This window comes from Armigeres subalbatus, chromosome 3 (genome assembly GCF_024139115.2).
Source record: "Armigeres subalbatus isolate Guangzhou_Male chromosome 3, GZ_Asu_2, whole genome shotgun sequence".
NCBI lineage: Eukaryota > Metazoa > Arthropoda > Insecta > Diptera > Culicidae > Armigeres > Armigeres subalbatus.
In genome coordinates this window covers 125222048-125240568 of record NC_085141.1, presented here as the reverse complement: position 1 = coordinate 125240568, position 18521 = coordinate 125222048, and the positions used below count along the sequence as shown (strand labels likewise).

General features: G+C 38.5%; 1 protein-coding gene across 6 annotated transcripts in view; it reads left to right on the top strand.

Moving 5' to 3' along the window:
* Positions 1-18521, top strand: part of LOC134227993 (TLD domain-containing protein 2) — a 671450-nt gene that overhangs the window by 509949 nt on the left and 142980 nt on the right. For all 6 annotated transcript variants that reach the window (XM_062709741.1, XM_062709737.1, XM_062709740.1 and 3 more), the window contains 5 exons: positions 10916-11061; positions 16088-16250; positions 16330-16471; positions 16536-16592; positions 16760-16837. In XM_062709741.1, coding sequence (XP_062565725.1) covers positions 10916-11061; positions 16088-16250; positions 16330-16471; positions 16536-16592; positions 16760-16837 — 586 coding nt within the window. The remainder of the gene's footprint in view (positions 1-10915; positions 11062-16087; positions 16251-16329; positions 16472-16535; positions 16593-16759; positions 16838-18521) is intronic.

Below are 18521 nucleotides of genomic sequence, written 5' to 3'. Positions count from 1 at the left end.
GGTTCCAGAGATATGTGAGAAATACGAACATGAAGTGCATTTTCAGAAAACTAACAGAATAATGTCACATGAATATCTCAGCCGTCTGTAAACCAATTTGCATGATTTTATCTTTAAGCGAAAGCTATGACTTTGCCATTGAACCCATTGTATTTTGTTTTTGCAATTAGACATTGGGTTCCGGAGATATCTCTGAAATACGAACATAAAGCATTAGACGTATCAACTTCACACATTGGTAAAATATGTCCCATCAAGATCTCAGTCGTCCTTTGACCGATTTGTGCGATTTTATCTTTAAACGAAAGCTATGTTTTTGTCATTGGACCCATTCATTTTTTTCTGCAATCGGAAATTCGGTTTCAGAGATATCTGTGAAATACGAATATGAGACATATTTTCAGACTACTAATGAAAAATTGTCACACCAATATCTCAGCCGTCTATGACCCGATTTGAACTCTTTCGGGCTTAAACAGAAGCTGTAATATTGCCATTTAAGACGGCAAATCAAATCTGCAGCCTTTTTGTATTTTTTAAAAATTGTTAAATTTTCAGAAATATCCCTTTTTACCCTTCTTACACCCTAAGAAGGGTATAAAGATCGCTTGAAAACCGACTTTTTATCCGAGGCTCGGAGACCCAAGTCGTATATACCAATCAACTCAGCTCGACGAACAGAGCACATGTATGTATGTGTGTGTGTGTGTGTGTGTGTGTGTGTGTGTGTGTGTGTGTGTGTGTGTGTGTGTGTGTGTGTGTGTGTGTGTGTGTGTGTGTGTGTGTGTGTGTGCGTGTGTGTGTGTATGTGCGTTACAAAAATCTCACATCAAGATCTCACCCATCCGTGGACCGATTTGCACGATTTTAACACTAAACGAAAGCTATGACTTTGTCATTGTACGAGTTTAATTTTTTTTTGCAATCGGACATTTGGTTCCAGAGATATGTGAGAAATACGAACATGAAGTGCATTTTCAGAAAACTAACAGAATAATGTCACATGAATATCTCAGCCGTCTGTAAACCAATTTGCATGATTTTATCTTTAAACGAAAGCTATGACTTTGCCATTGAACCCATTGTATTTTGTTTTTGCAATTAGACATTGGGTTCCGGAGATATCTCTGAAATACGAACATAAAGCATTAGACGTATCAACTTCACACATTGGTAAAATATGTCCCATCAAGATCTCAGTCGTCCTTTGACCGATTTGTGCGATTTTATCTTTAAACGAAAGCTATGTTTTTGTCATTGGACCCATTCATTTTTTTCTGCAATCGGAAATTCGGTTTCAGAGATATCTGTGAAATACGAATATGAGACATATTTTCAGACTACTAATGAAAAATTGTCACACCAATATCTCAGCCGTCTATGACCCGATTTGAACTTTTTATCCGAGGCTCGGAGACCCAAGTCGTATATACCAATCAACTCAGCTCGACGAACAGAGCACATGTATGTATGTGTGTGTGTGTGTGTGTGTGTGTGTGTGTGTGTGTGTGTGTGTGTGTGTGTGTGTGTGTGTGTGTGTGTGTGTGTGTGTGTGTGTGTGTGTGTGTGTGTGTGTGTGTGTGTGTGTGTGTGTGTGTGTGTGTGCGTGTGTGCGTGTATGTGCGTTACAAAAATCTCACATCAAGATCTCAGCCATCCGTGGACCGATTTGCACGATTTTAACACTAAACGAAAGCTATGACTTTGTCATTGTACGAGTTTAATTTTTTTTTGCAATCGGACATTTGGTTCCAGAGATATGTGAGAAATACGAACATGAAGTGCGTTTTCAGAAAACTAACAAAATAGTGTCACATGAATATCTCAGCCGTCTGTAAACCAATTTGCATGATTTTATCTTTAAACGAAAGCTATGACTTTGCCATTGAACCCATTGTATTTTGTTTTTGCAATTAGACATTGGGTTCCGGAGATATCTCTGAAATACGAACATAAAGCATTAGACGTATCAACTTCACACATTGGTAAAATATGTCGCATCAAGATCTCAGTCGTCCTTGGACCGATTTGTGCGATTTTATCTTTAAACGAAAGCTATGTTTTTGTCATTGGACTCATTAATTTTTTTCTGCAATCGGAAATTCGGTTTCAGAGATATCTGTGAAATACGAATATGAGACATATTTTCAGACTACTAATGAAAAATTGTCACACCAATATCTCAGCCGTCTATGACCCGATTTGAACTCTTTTGGGCTTAAACAGAAGCTGTAATATTGCCATTTAAGGCGGCAAATCAAATCTGCAGCCTTTTTGTATTTTTTAAAAATTGTTAAATTTCCAGAAATATCCCTTTTTTCTTCTTATTTTGAAATCGATAAAAACATGATGATATCAGTTATTTTATACTCAATTGAACTGCCACTAACCGCAAGTCGACCACATCTGTATATGGCGTCCATATCCAGATGTGCTCGACTTGCGGTTAGCGGCAGTGAAGGTCATATGCATAGAAATTGTAATATGCAATGGGCACACACAACCATTCAAAAGTGTAAGAAGGGTTGCGTTCACTGTAGGTGGATTAAGTCGGGTTTTACATAAAGAGTTTACACGCATATAAGGACATTTTGCAGTCGTTATCACTTTCCACGGTATCCAATAAACACACGAGAAAATCACTCTCCTGCTGGGTGGCGTAGCCCAAAAAACATGATGCAGTGTACCCCACAATTGCAGATAAAATATAATATTATTTTTATTAGAGCTGGTTTAGTAGAGCATGTTTATTTGCCAGTCGAGTTGGTACTTTTTAATTCAAGTCCACTGCTTCAGCAGCGGTGTCAAATGGAATAGTACTTACTTGTCTTATGGTAAGTGAAAAGCAAAAATCCCCCGATAAGGTAGCTTACTAAAGCTTTTCTAATACCATATACAGAAATGGAGATAGAAGAAAAAGAGAATGTTATTTTTGGCAATCGACCCAGCAACGAAATAAGGACTATGATTGGAAACTCGGTACCTGGAATGTCAGGACCCTAAATTAACCTGGACGAGGGAGCATTCTGGCTCGTGAACTGCAGAAAGTTGGAGTCAAGTAATCATTCACGCTTCGCATGATGTCCATCGAAGAACAACTCAACTTGACTAAACGATTAGTACGGGCCTTTGGTCTATTCGGGCATATGATCCATTCGGGCAAATGGTCTTCTTGGGTGTTCGGTCTTTTCGGGCATCTGGTCTAATCGGGCGAATGGAATTCGGGCAAATGGAATTCGGGTTTATGTCATCCGGGCGTTTGTGATAGACCCATGATCCTAAAAAAAAGTATGGAGCTTAAGCTCGAATGGATTTTCACCAGTTTCACTACTTGAATTTGAATTTATTTATTGGTATTTATTCCATCTGGCTTGAAGCCTTAATGAATTTTTATTTTTTTTTTGATGAGGGAAAAAGCCAGTTTGAGTTGACATTGTTGGCCATGCTCAAATTGGTGTAAAACCTCATATCTTTTCTTGAACGAATTTAACATGCAGTGAACAAATATACAAACAACACATTCTAAATAAAACATAGCATTCTGAAACAATTATTTCTCTACTACCAACAAAAACTTATTACTGACGATGATTGTTACGAAGTTGGACTAATAACTCTCTTCTAATTCTATTCTGGATCATTGGATTATTCCATGGAAGATTACGTAAGGCGCACCGAACAAATCTTATTTGAACGGCCTCTAATCTTGTAATCCAGGAAGAATGGTATGGACACCAGATTACCGAGCCGAATTCTAATATTGACCGAGCAAGTGAGCAATATAGAGTCTTAAGGCAAAGAGGATCACGAAACTCGTCGGCAATTTTAAAAATAAAACCAAGTTGTCTGTTGACTCTTGCGACGATATCTACATAATGCTGCTTGAAGGACAAACTGGAATCCAGAATTATACCCAGGTCACGTACACTGCTGGTACGCTGCAGATTTGTATCATGCATCACGTATTGGTAGAGTATTGGGGTCTTTTTGTGGTGGAAGGTAATAACATTGCACTTGTGTAGACTCAGTGTTAGGAAATTTGTAGAACACCATTCCTCGAACTTTTTTACCAGATTCTGGAGTAGTAGGCAATCTTGGATACAGCGTATAATCATGAAGATTTTTACGTCGTCAGCATAAAAATAACGGAATCCTGGTGGAATAGTGAATCTGACATCATTCATGAATATGGAAAATAGTAAGGGTCCTAGGTTACTGCCTTGGGGTACACCTGATGGGTTCGTGAATTCAAACGACTTAGCTGTGCCGATTTTAACGCAAAGCGCGCGGTTGGTGAGGTAGGATTTGAACCAACGAATTAGTAATTCAGACACTCCGAGCTTAATCAGCTTAGCCAGCAGAATTTGTTGATCGACACGATCAAATGCAGCCTTGAGATCCGTGTATATCACATCGACCTGTGCTCCGGAGTCCATACTTCGAAGACAAGTAGACGTGAATGGAATGAGGTTTGTGGATGTCGATCTCCTTGGATAAAAGCCGTGTTGGTCAGATGATATGTAGTGTTTGCTGGCTGCGAATAATGAGTCGTTGACAATAACTTCAAGTACTTTGGAACAAGCACAAAGTGAAGTTATTCCACGATAATTTTCAATGTTGCGTTTATCCCCCTTTTAATGAATCGGAAACATGTACGATCGATGATTTCCACCCCTTTGGGAATACACCCTGTTCCAGGGACAGGTTGAATATTTTTGTCAAAGGATGGATCAGTTGTGATGAACATTTTTTCAGCAGGGAGGAAGGAAATCCATCGGGTCCAGGTGAATTGGAGAACTTTAACTTCTTTATAACCGAATCGACCAGTTCCGGGGTGACGGAGATAATGTTAAGGCTGATCAAATCTCTGGGCGTATTCAGAATCGCTAAATCTACTTGAGACGCTGATGGCGAGAGGTTGCTGAAGGTGTGTCTAAAATGGTCGGCTAGGAGATTACTTTTATCTTCTGGTGTGCGGGCTTGACGTTCGCCAAGGAAAATTTCAGTAGGTAAGCCATCTTCATTCTTTTTTGTTCTGACGAGCGACCAGAACTGATTTGGATTCAAGCGAAGATTGTTCTGAATGCGTTTGGTGTAGCGTTGGTATAGATATCGATTGTAAAGACGATACTCGTTGGTGGCTCGAGTAAATAGTTGCTTGGAGAACGGATTGCGATTTTGGCTATATTTTCCGAGTGCCGCTGATCTGAATCGTTTTAATTTGCGAAGTCGAGCATTTGCCCACGCAGGTTTTGGAGGCGGTCGACGCAAAGGAACGTTCTCAACGATTGCCATGTCAACCACACTGGTGAAATATTCAACAGCTTCATCCACGTTGGTTGCCATACGAATAGGCTCCCAGTCCATTTGATCAAACGTTCGTTTCAATGCAACTATGTTCGCTTGACGAAAGTCCAAACTGTTCACTTCATCAAATGTTTCGAATTGCATTGGGCTCGGCAGGTTGATGCAGGTTTCCAACGCAGGATGATCGGCATCGATATTTATCAAAGGTTCGACAGCTTCCTGAACCGAGCATTCGGAAAGAGCGGGTTCATTCGCAAGGATGAGGTCTAGTAGTCGACTATTTCTGTTAAGTACGTGATTTACTTGGACAAGACCATTAGATGCTTGAACGAAGTGCGTCGAGTGATGGTGGCTTGTTGGATTGTGAATTCCAGACCAAATTAGGCTGAATGTAGTCGCCAAACACTAAAGCGAAATCATTCAAGCTTTGTTTGGAGAAAACAGTCCCAATCGAGTTAATATGATTTTCGATGCAATTCAAATCAGATTTACGATCCGGGGGGAGATAAAGCACGCCGACGCTTCCAGACCTTTGATGTGTTTTTATCTTTACCCAAAGCTGTTCGAGAGAAGGACTGACGGGGGCAGGATCGAGGCAGCAGTTCAAACGCCTATTTACTGCGATCAGTACACCACCTCCACGTAATTAAGAACTGTTTAGCCGGTTGCGGTCATTCCGAAAAATCTCGTATTGGTGGTTGAACAGTTGTGCCGAATAGATTCTGTCATCCAACCACGTCTCCGTAATGGAACGTACACACGGTCAAGCAGTTTGACTAACATTGACTCCACCTTTCGTTTATTCCAACATCCATCAAGTTTTACCAACAACGGCACGAACAATCAATTCATTCGACCAACTATATCACACACGAACGACCGAAGCGCCAACTTGAGCATCAACCATCAAAACATATATGGGGGTTTGTGCAACTTCACTACAAATGCTCAAACATGTTCGGCGAACCTTGACTCCACCCCCGACAACTAAAACCAAAATCAAATCGTTTTAATGTTTTCCAACCGAGCCGCCAACTGTCAAATGGTTGTTCGAACAACTTCACACACGTTCAAACAAAGCAGCAACCGAAGCGTTTTCTTGGGGGCGGAGTAGTCGTCAAACTGCTTGACTGGTGTGTACGTTGCATAATAACTATAGCGTCATAGTTTGAGTCGGTAGTTGACAAGAAAAAGTCATCGATTTTAGTTCACAGGCCTCGGACATTTTGATAATAAATGCGTAAACTGCTGTCGGACAATCGAAGGTTGCAGGATGCGGAAGTATCGGGCTGGAATGAGGTTGGACCACTTATTTTTGGTGCAGTATCATCCCGGGCTTCGGCGGGACATATACCACTGTCAAACTTACCCGACAAAACAGGAAGTGCGGCAGAGTGGTATTTGTTGGAATCCGCCCCGTTTATGTCAATCGTAGTGGTTGAAATTAAATCATCATCCGTAAAGCTCTCGGAAGCAGACTGTAATTGCAAATTACTTCTCAAAAACGATGCAGTATCCTTTTTGGCTTCGGCAGGACATATACCACTGTCAAACTTACCCGGGGAAACAGGAAGTGCTGCCAAGTGGCATGTGCTTGAATCCATTACGTCGGAATAGGTAAAAAGTGGTGGCGAGTGATGTACATCAAAGCCTAATGGATAATCAAATGACTGAAGCCCAGAAGACGGACGGGCTTGTCGGTTAATGGCGTCAAACTGTAACATTGAGTCTTCATTTAATTTTGGTACAGTATCTCATGCCGCTTCGGCGGGACACATACCGTTCAAGGGCTTACCTGATGAAACAGGGAACGTTGTTTGTCCCGAATTTAATATATTGAAAATTTATTCATTTAATTCCGTAGCTTAGCTATAACTTAACGATACGTATTTTTACTTGGAAGATTTTGGAAGAATGCTCGTCTTCACCCGAGCAGGAGAAATTACCTCAATATCACCTCCTTCTGTTATTGATACCTGACCTTACCTTACTAGCCTTGCATAAGATTATTGTTATTATAATACCAAACACATCACAAATTATTATTCGTTTGGTATTGAAATATCTGAGCATGTTATGCCTAAAGTATTTTGCATAATAATTTTTGGAATTATTGTTTGGTATTTTTGTTTGGTATTTGGTTTGGTCTTGACATGACGCGAAAAGTCGGGCTATAAACTAAAATAGTGCTTACTTATTAGCAGTTGAAAACATTGCCATAATCAGAACGCTAGAGAAATGAAGATACATGCATTAGCTCAGTGAATGACGATTTATCGCCTGCACATTCCAAAAAATCTCAAAAGTTTCCGGATTGTTGTTGGAAGATCTTACTCATTAGTACTTTGAGTTTCTAGTAAGAAAGGAAAAGGTATTCTCTAGGTAGGTCAAATGTCCATTCGACCAAATGTTCTTTCGTCGTAATGTTCTTTCGACCAAACGTTATTCGACAGTGTATGAAGATTCTTCATTATCGGAACGATAAAATGTCCATTAGACGTCGTGTTCTACATCTCTAGTAGACTAAAAAATCATTATCAACTAAATGTATATTCAACCAAATGTCCATTCAACGTACCGTTGTGCAATTCAACATCGCACATATGAATCACCCATCATGTTTACATTGCTTGCACTCGCGACTCACCTCGTGATGAAGGAGGAATTGACTGACCGCGAATGTGTCTCTTGCATGCGATGGCTGCTACGATCTGTCATGTGACTGAAGAACAGTATATTAGACTTGTTCATGTTTATAGGCCTGCCCAACGCCACACATCTCCCCCTTCCCTAAAAAAAAATACGGCTGGCATCTATGTTTAAAGAAAAAAATAACTGTACTGACATATTTTCAATGATGGGATTACTCTCTCCGAAAGACAAAAAGGCATCTTGAACCAAACGATCACTTCCGGCGCATTATTGTACAGCGAGCGTCTATTTTCGTAATCGAGAAACACTATGGATAAACCATCATTATGGTTACCCAACTAAATGTGGAAAATCATTCTCAAGACATTCCCGTGCAGTGGTAACACGCAACGGAAACACCATTTTTAATTACCCCGTGTTGGCTTCTAGTAAAAACCATCAGTACTAATACTACCTTTACTTTCATTGAGCACACGTCTATTTCAATATGTAACTATAAATGTCAAACAACCAGCAACAAAAACTAGAAACCGAACCGGAATAGTATCGTTAAACTGTTCTTAACTATAGGCGGATATCTTTTCTCAATGCAATCAATCTCCACGAGCACCTTACGAGTCCACGATAAAATCTTAATTCTTGTGGGTGTTCTACCATTGTGGAGAAATTAAAATCTTGCCTTCGGAGGTTCTACTACAGAGTTTTCACCATTTCGGTCAGTAGTAATACTATTCTTCTTGCGGGCGTCCCACCAACGCAGAGGAAGAATCTACTGATTGCGGGCGTCCCACCACGCTGAATTGTGATCATTCCGATCCACAATAACACCATTCTTCTTGCGACTCACCTCGTGATGAAAGAGGAATTGACTGACCGCGAATGTGTCTCTTGCATGCGATGGCTGCTACGATCTGTCATGTGACTGAAGAACAGTATATTAGACTTGTTCATGTTTATAGGTCTGTCCAACGCCACACAACCGTTTCCACTCAAATTCCGAACTATGGCGTTTAGGCTACTGACATCCTATTGTTTATCGTAGGATGTCTCGGCCACAATTTTTTTGTCGATTTTTTGTCACTTTTCAATTACGACAGCGAGCTATGTCTATTGATGATGATGACACCGCGCTTGTCACAGGCTTGGTTTTAGCGCCCAAAAACTAATGTTTCATCCATTTTCCGTACTGAGATTCAAGATTACAATCGAACTGAAGATCTGATGGAGAAAGTAACACGAATAAAGCCAGTATGGCCATTTAAAAGCGAGTGTTTGGAATATGAGTCTTTCAACGGAATGGTATAGTTTCGATTATAAAAATGATTCACAATGAATGAAAATATTGAATCAAATGGATGGTTGTCCCGGCCAAGACTGAAAAACCATCGATAGAAACATTATTTTACCAAAATTCCTCGGTAATCGTATGTGCGCTTTCGAGTATTTACGATGCCGCTAGTTGAAATTTAACTAAAAGATGCAATTGTGGCTTTAGATGGGTGTGTCGAGACTCAATAGCCTGCCAGGAGTACTTGCTGATACCCTACTGACTTTTTGTTTATTTCTTACCAGGCGAATCTGCCGGATCTCTCTCGGGGTCAAACTGCCAATCAATCAAGATCGATTTCAGTTCGAGCTAGATGGCTTTCTTCAGAACTCATGAAACCGTTGCATTTTGACAATTTTTCAACTTTCCCCGTCAAATTGATCAACTCTTAGTATGTACAAACACAGCTGATTCCAAGACAGTGAGAAAATCTTGAAAATCATCCCAGACGTTCGTAATTTATAATGCCTCAAAGGAAAAGCGAACTTGGGTTCGGACAATTTCCTTTTCAAATGTCATTTTCTACGGCACCGCCCTTCATATCGGGTTATTAACGATCTTTTTAGATTTCTTCACAACTTATCGTTTTAATTTTTGCAATTTCGTGGTATCCGAACAAACAAAAGCCCAAGGTGAATCGATTTGTGAGAAAATCTTACAAAACGGTTATATTGTCTTAAAGAAAATATAAACTCATTTTTATATATAGAGAAGAAGATTAGTAACAAAAAAAACGGCAAATTCATGAAAATCATTGCGTTTGGAAACAGGGTTTTAAATTGCCTCCACAGCAGAAAGGTATCTGTCTACTCAATAGAGCTAATAAGCTATAGAGGAAGATTGTTACTGGCGAAACATCTTTTGCTGGCGAGGATAGAGCACTAAGTGTCAAAGAGGAAAAAATCAGTACGTTTTGACAGTTGTGTACCCAACATGTTTGGGAACGAATACAAAGAGAACCGCAGCGACAAGCTTCCTCTATGGTTCATTACCTCTATTTTGTATTCTAATAAATCCCTATAATAATTGTTGCTGTTAACTGTTACAGATTATGAACCTGAGACTGGCTCTATAATCATTGTCATGAAATTTGAAACAAATTGAATCTGGCAACCTCCGCGGGACATATTCCTAGAATCGGTATACAGAATCATCACGTATACCTGGAGGATTTTCGATCGGCAACCAGCTTTGATCTGCAAACAATTTTATTTGTTAAAAAATTGAAAGTTCACATAACAAGGTTTCAGATGCGGTCAAAACTTGTTATATTTTCCTATGGCCAGTTTCTCCACTTCCGCTTAGTGCTTAGGAAAGCACCGCTTAAGAGTTAACCGGAGGTGAAGAAATTTGTTCTTAAACGATTTAATTGCCGGTTCCGGTCGCTTAGCCGTGTAACGTTTTGTTCAAAAACTAATAAATAAAATTTAATGTTATATTTGTACGTCTGTGGTCTTGAATTCAAATCTTTAGATTCTTTTCGATAAGAAAAACCCACCATATTATATAGACCATTGATACTAGCACGGACAAAATACCACCGTAGTTAGAAAACCCTTTAGCCGTAGTGAATCGCCCATCCATGTTGTCGACTCTAATTTGTCCCGTTTTTTTCCCGCACACCGCCAGGCGCTCCTCGATAGGCACCTTCATCCGGCCGCAACCGTCGGCCGAAGCCGGCCCCGCAGCCAAGCAGAAACAGGCCGCCCCGAAACTGGACTACCGCTCGATGGTTTCGATCGACGACATGCCAACACTGTTTGTTAGCTTCGACAGTAAGTATCGTTCGTGGTTGATTGTTTCGATTTATTGAATCTTAACTTGTTTTAAACTATTTTCTTTTTAATTTTTCTTTTGTGAGAAATTAGTTTTCACTAAATTAATCGATTCGAACTAATATAGTTTCTATTTGCTTAGAGTATTCGGTTTGCTAATATTTCGTTCTTCAAGGAATAGCCTTACAAAGACTAGAGACTAGTTTTTTGGAAGATATTGCATTTGTTAAAATTGAGATTCTAGTTTCGAAAGCGTTCATTGTTCGCCTGTTTTCAAGTTACTAAATGCACGGAGTTCCATAGGAAAAGTATATTTCTCAAGTTTTGTTGGAAAATTCTCACACTCACTGACTGTAATGTTTCTTCTTTAAAAAATCACGCAACTCATTGTCCATTTCGAGCACCAATAGCGGAAGCTAAACAAGTTCGTTCGATGTTTTTCGCTCAGAATCTTTACAATCGATCATTCGATTATTCGTTCCATTGACATCACTGCGACTCAAATCGTTATTATTCAGTTATATTTTTTTGTTTTATTTTTTTCATGTATCGAAATCTCTACAAATCGTACAACATAAATACGAATAAATGTACAAAACCACACCAACAACATACCAATCTCTCAATATATAAATACGTACAACATCATTCTAGTGAAGGCGCCATTGTTTCCACAACTAGAGAAACTTGGTAGGTTAACAGCGGCGTGTGTACGTGCGTGTGCGCTTGTCTGTCTCTATTGATTGTGAACACATCACACATACCCTCATCTATCCGCCTGGGAACCCTACTCTCGGCCGTCGTTCTGTCAGTGTCATCCGTCAAATGTTTTCTCAATTCATTTGTTCTCCATTTTTTTACATTCTTCGGATCTATCCGTGAAGTCGAAGCTAAGTTTAGATTGTTTATGGGATTTTACAGCACAGGAACTTCTGAGATTCATTGCCTATCCACTAGATGGCAATTTGATAACCAGAAGATAGGACTTCGCTTCGATCTCGCGAATAGTACAACTTGATTGATTGTGCACGTTCCACCCATTTGATTTATTTTTGTTATCACTCATCCACATAGCTCGAGTAGTTTAATTGTGTATCATAAAATAAGTGTGTACTTCTTATAAATAATTGACTTAAGTGTAGATAATTGAAATAACTTGACTTGAATTAAGTGTTGATAATTTAAATATAATTCAATGATAAATATATTTGTGATCTCCCGATTTTTGAAATAGACATTTTATGTGGAATAAATATGTAATCCTTTGTAAACTTTTTATCCAAATTTCTGTAATTGAGTCTGAATTAGAAAAGTAATAAGCTTTTCATTCATTCTATTTCGTGATTAGGCTCTAAATTGAATCAATAGAACAGATTGTTGATTACATAAGTTTATCAAAGATTAGATTTCGACAGAAGGTAAACATCTATTTAAACTATTTTGGAAAAAAAAGTCTGCAGAAGCTATGAGATGAGATGAATCTATCTCGAGTTTTTCAAATATGCATATTATCGTTACGGTTTGAGCTACGAAACATCCACTAAAATAAACCTGGCGGTATGTTGTTACTCTCGATATGAAAATTAATTGTTTCAATCGACATTTTTTTTTTTGGAAAAGTTCCTTCTAATGAGCAATTACTGTTAAAAGGTTTTCCTTCAGTTTTAAAAGAATTCAATGTGGGTTTCGCTAAACCAAACTACGTGCAAATGAAAAAGTATCAATTTATTGCTGTTCCAAAAAATCATGAATTGTATTAAATTTTCTTAATCTATGTTACTAAAATTCTTTAATAATAACTGCACTGAAAAATGAATCGTTTTCCATTTCCCCTTTTTGAAAAAAATGTCTCAAGACAGTTGAAATGGAGTTTGGTGTCACTTTGCAGATCCCAGATCACAGGAAACCACAGGAGATTGGTGGACTTCAAAATTATCAATTCAAATTGGAATCTACGGAATTATTTTTGTACTCAATGATTAGGGCCTGCAGTAAGTTTGACCAAAGGCGAAGGATTATCAATGAATCGCCTGCTTTAAGCGTGCTTACAGCGGCACACCAGGACAGTGACGGGAAATGTCATATCGATGTCATGGGACTAACATGCTAATAACTTTTCTCACAAGTCATTTACAAGTATGTTTTCCATATAAACATGTAGGCCTCAAAAGACCCGAAAACTTTGTCTAACAGGTAATTTCTGAAATATGATATTGGCGGCGTGAGAGCCGAATTAGTGTCAAATGACATTAATGTCATGACATTCCATGACATTTTTTTAGTCTCACTCTCTTGGTTCACACTTTGTATTTAGAACAATGATCTGTTCGACAAAGTTCTAGGACCCTTTAAGTACTACATGTTAATAGAAAAATCCGAACTGTAAATGACTTTTGAAAAAAGTTATTAGGAAATTAGTAATAGCAATGCCATGACATTTTTTTGACATTTCCCATCACTGCACCAGGAGTTAACTTTCTGAAATCAGTATGGCGAAAGGCATATAAGGTTCGATTTATCAAAATTAAGCACTTTAATCGAAAAAAATATTTGGTAGGCATAGTAGCGGACATCATCCTTCACAACCGGTACCAAATAGTTTTTCATGTAAAGTTCCTAATTTTGAGAAAATCCGCGTTAGATGTCTTTCGCCATACAAATTTCTGGCGGTTAACTCATGCAGGCTATTTGCGCATATACGATAGCGCCTGGATGTGGAAGCGGCAGGTAGAAAATCAGCCACTGCCAATAATTCATTTGAAGAAGGTGATTTGGATTTTCAATCCGGAGGAGTCGGGTGATAATTTGGAAAATTTAAGGAACTTCCTTTGGAAATACTGAAACATCGAAGAAGGGCTGGTTGGTTGAAAGTCATTCGGCCGGAATCTATTTGATCGAATGCCACTTGACCGAATAAAACATGAAGTCGAAATTCATCTAGCCGAAATCCATTTGGTCCACGTTTGGACCAAAAATGGTTTTGACGAATGTCATTTATACGAAAACGGTTTGGCCCAACATGTCATTAGGCCGAAAGTTTCATAATGCCGAAAAAGATACAGGACCGAACTGGTCAATGGTCATTTGGCCGAGAATGTCGTTTAGCCGAATGGATTAAAATTACATTTTCAGCCAAATAACCTATTCCACCAAAGAACTTTTTCGGCCAAATGACCTGTTCGCCCAAACGACATTTTCGGCCATATGACCCATTCGGCCAAATGTCCTCTTCTGCCAAATGTTATTTTCGGTTAAATGACCTTTTTCGCCGAATGATCAGTTCTGCCGAACTACATTTTTGGCCGTAAACCTATTTTGGCAATTTCTACTTTCGGCCGAATGGCAATTTCTACCTAGTGGCCTTCAGCCCAATGTCATTCGGCTGAAAGTCTATTGGCCAAGCGGTCCTTACTTCCAAATAATTTTTGTGTAGATTTTTTCCTTGAATGCTCCGAAGAACTTTCGTTGACATTCTGGATAAATTCTTCTTCTAGAAAATTTAGAAGTATTTCAGTTGTAAATTCCGAAACAAATTTCTTGACAATATCGTTTGCTCTGACTATTAAATAAAATAAATAAAAAAAAACCCAGATTAATCCACCTACAGTAAGATTTTGACCCTTCCTTAGTTATAAGGAAATTTTTTCCAGACTCCAGTATTTAAAACGAGATAAAGCTACTCAGCTTCCCACGGCGATTTACCGTGAAAGTGATAAAATAATTGCCTACCCAAAGGCGGATGTCATGGGTTGAGTGACAACTCAACGAATGATAACGTACTGTACTTCATGCTGCCTATCTATAAGGCGCTCGTCGGATTGAATAACTATTGTGACATGCTTAGTAACTATCGTAGCGCTGGTTGCATATATTGTAATTGTAATTTCCAGAGACCTCAATATTAATTAATCCATAACTAACTAAATCAGTCATTGATCTGAGCGAAACTCAATAGCGTTCAATAATAACATATATTTCGCCTTATGAATGCCTAATTTGCTAAAACTAAACTTGTTCAGTACCTTAAAAATGAGCGAGATTTTTATGGTAGTAAATTTCAGAATTTGCACACATACGCACACATACATGCATACAAGTGATCTATTAGTGTCTCAAAACATGCTCACATTTGCTATCTAGCTTCCACTGAAGAATTTTTTGAAATCCCTTTCAATTTTTACGTTTTTGCTTTTCTGAGAAGATTTTTTTGTACATGCTTCTATATGTTCCTCAATTAAAATCATTTGTTTCTTTGAAACAAATCATAAAAATAGGCATAATTCCATGTCATATCATTCGTTATAATTATATTTTCAATGTCAAAGTGAATTTGTTCAAAATACCATACATTTTATTTAATAATTCACGAGATTTCTTGATAAATTAATACGTAACACACCTGCGTAACGCATACAAAGTGAAATTATAGACACTTCCGAAGGAAGGGTCAAAAACGTTCAAATTCCGAATAATTTCTCGTAGAATTTCCGAATTTCTAATGGAAAGTCAGAACAACTGCTCATGAAACTCAGAAGAATTTGCCAAAGAAATTCAGCATAATCGCGTAAAAAACTTTAAAAAATCCATTGTAAACAGAAAAAATCTTGTAAATTTTTTTAAATGTTTCTCGCATGTCATCTTTTTGAACAAAATGTATCAAGACAGTGTGAGTTTAGAAGAAGTTTCCGTGGAAGTGCCAAAGAACGGCCCGGGAAATTTTATATGAATTTTATGTGGAAATTTCGAAGATATTTCTTATAAAACCAGAATCTGCAATTTTCTGTTCCGATGTATACTCCATAACACGATTCGTACATTTTCACTGTAAGTACCAAACAAAAACTATTGAATGTTAATCAGTTGTGCATCGTTCGGCATTGGCTTTAGATGTTTTCTGTACAAACATATACTAAAGAACCATACTATATCTGTGTATTTGACCACCATTGTTTACCCACCCAAACATACTAAAATGCTACCAATGGTACCCTTTCTAACATCTACTCCACCACATTTTCACCCACAGAACTAATCCCACGGCCAGCCCGTGCCTGTCCCGATCCACCAATGTACCTCAGGTTGCGCATGGGTCGCAAAATCGGCAAAAACACCCCGCTACCGACGACTGTCATGTCCTACGGCAAGAACAAACTGCGGCCGGAGTATTGGTTCAGCATCCCCAAGAACAAGTAAGTTATCCTTTCGATTGGGTCATTGATGGAACTCAAAGTGACGAACGATTTCTTTTCGTTTACTTCGTTTACTTAGGGTTGATGAGTTGTATCGATTCTTGACTGCTTGGGTTCAGCACCTGTACGGCGAGTTGGACGAGAAGACCATCAAGGAACGTGGCTACGAGCTGATCCAGAACGACACCGATTGGGCCACGAAGGGCGGCAGTCCGACCAAGGTGAGTTGTTGGTCACATCTCGATCGCGAATGGCGTAATAATTGCTGTTCTATTCATTCAACAGGACGGACGATCGGCCAGCGAAGGTGAAATCACCGAATACACCCGAGAATCGTGGGAGGTGAGTACAAAGTTTCGATTACTTGGTCCCCAAACATTTCCAACGCATATTTTGAAATCCATCCACCGAATTCTAGTTCTTCGATGGATACTAACAACTTTTTTCTTTATTTCCTACCGTGATTCGCCCTTTTCTTCGCACGATTTAACTAACCCTGCTGAGTGCAGATGCTGAAGGCTCCATTTGTCAAAACCTACAACATTATCAAAAGCCAAACCGGATCCAACGATTTGGATGGTTGTGAGGTTAGCGTTCTCAATTTGTAAAATATTAGAAAATCACGCGGATTCGCAAACTATTGTCGAGTCTGTCGTTTACTTCTCACTATTTCAGTCTATCCAATCACACTCGCCAAAAAATAGAACACAATACTTTCTGTACAATTTACCCAAAGTAGTGTTGTTTCCACCTTAATCAGTAATACTGCGTTCTATTGTTCGTTCTGTCTATGAGGAATGTTTTCCTGTCCTTTGTTTCTCGGTTCTCCGACCACATACACCACTAAAAGTACTTTTCCCTGTATGCTGTACGTACACCGTTTGTTTGGTAGTGAATCTGTCTTGTTGCCTCAACACCGAATAGAACGTTACATCCACATCTACACCCACCCACACACGTTCGCATTGTTGGTTATGAATGTTATTCTAATCTTAGAGACGCACCTTGTGTGAGAGTGAACACATACAACCGGTATCAGTAGCAGAAGATGTGTGAGACAGATATGAAAATTTATAATTTTTTACAGTATTTTGTGAGGAAAAATGCCAACTGTACAGATTTTTCTTCTATTCGTTTGCATTGTAAAGTAGAACCAATCGCTAATAAAAATGTATTTTAGTTTTATACTTATGTTCAATCGCAGAGAAGACTGTCTGTGATTTAGTTAACGATTTTATTTCATTGTTTAAATAGTTTTGTAAAAATCAATTGGATAATTGTTACACCGTAGATTGTTTTCATGGTAGACCAAGACACATTTTTGCGATTTTATTTCAGTTGAATGAAAAAAGGCTTGAAAAATTCTAGTATTATTTTTGCTTATTTTAAACCAAAAATTAGAATTTTATTTTGGTGAAATTATGCCACACAAATTGATTGTTTTACAGCTTTTTATTTGATTGTGCAACCACACTCACATTTGGAAATGTATAAAGCGAAAAAGTCATGATGCAAATGATAACTAGAATCGAAAGAACTTACTTATTGACGAGTAGATTTTTTTCCTTAAGCTATGGAGCTCGACCAAAACACTGGTGGAGCAAAACACAATTTATTTGTGATACGAAAATTTACTCTGTATTGAAACATTTCCGGGAGACGCAGAAAATGTGCCAATTGGACTTATTTTGCAATATCACCAAGTTTGAGATATCACAAGCTAGAGATCAGGATCGACAATCAAAGACGCTGTTATTATATTGGTTTTGATTTCGATTCCACAAACAATACGAGTGACATAATATTGACCGTCCATCGATAGTCCAATCAAACAGTAGAGGTAATAAACTATCCAGTTTTCCACGAGCGGACACTCGCATTTAAACGGCCATTTCGCGTAGTTTTCTCCATAAAATCTTACATTCTTTTGCAATCTTGGTCCTCCGTACGACAAACCGATGAAATTATTGGTTTTAGGGTGTTAAAAAGTCAGTGTTCGGAATATGAGTAATGTTTGGGATTTGATTTGAGGCAAAACGGTACAAAAAACGATAAAAATTAACAAACAAAAAATATAAAATTTTACGGTTACCAAAACCTCATAAAATTAGCGTCAGTAACGGAAACACAAGCGTGTGTCGTTTATTCGCGTGGATAGTGTCGCTGGCGTTTAACATCATAATATTTACATGATGCTACAATTGCACCTAAAGGTTTTGCGTAATTTACGTCGGGCGACCGTGTCTTTTACACAACCTTTCTGATTTTTTA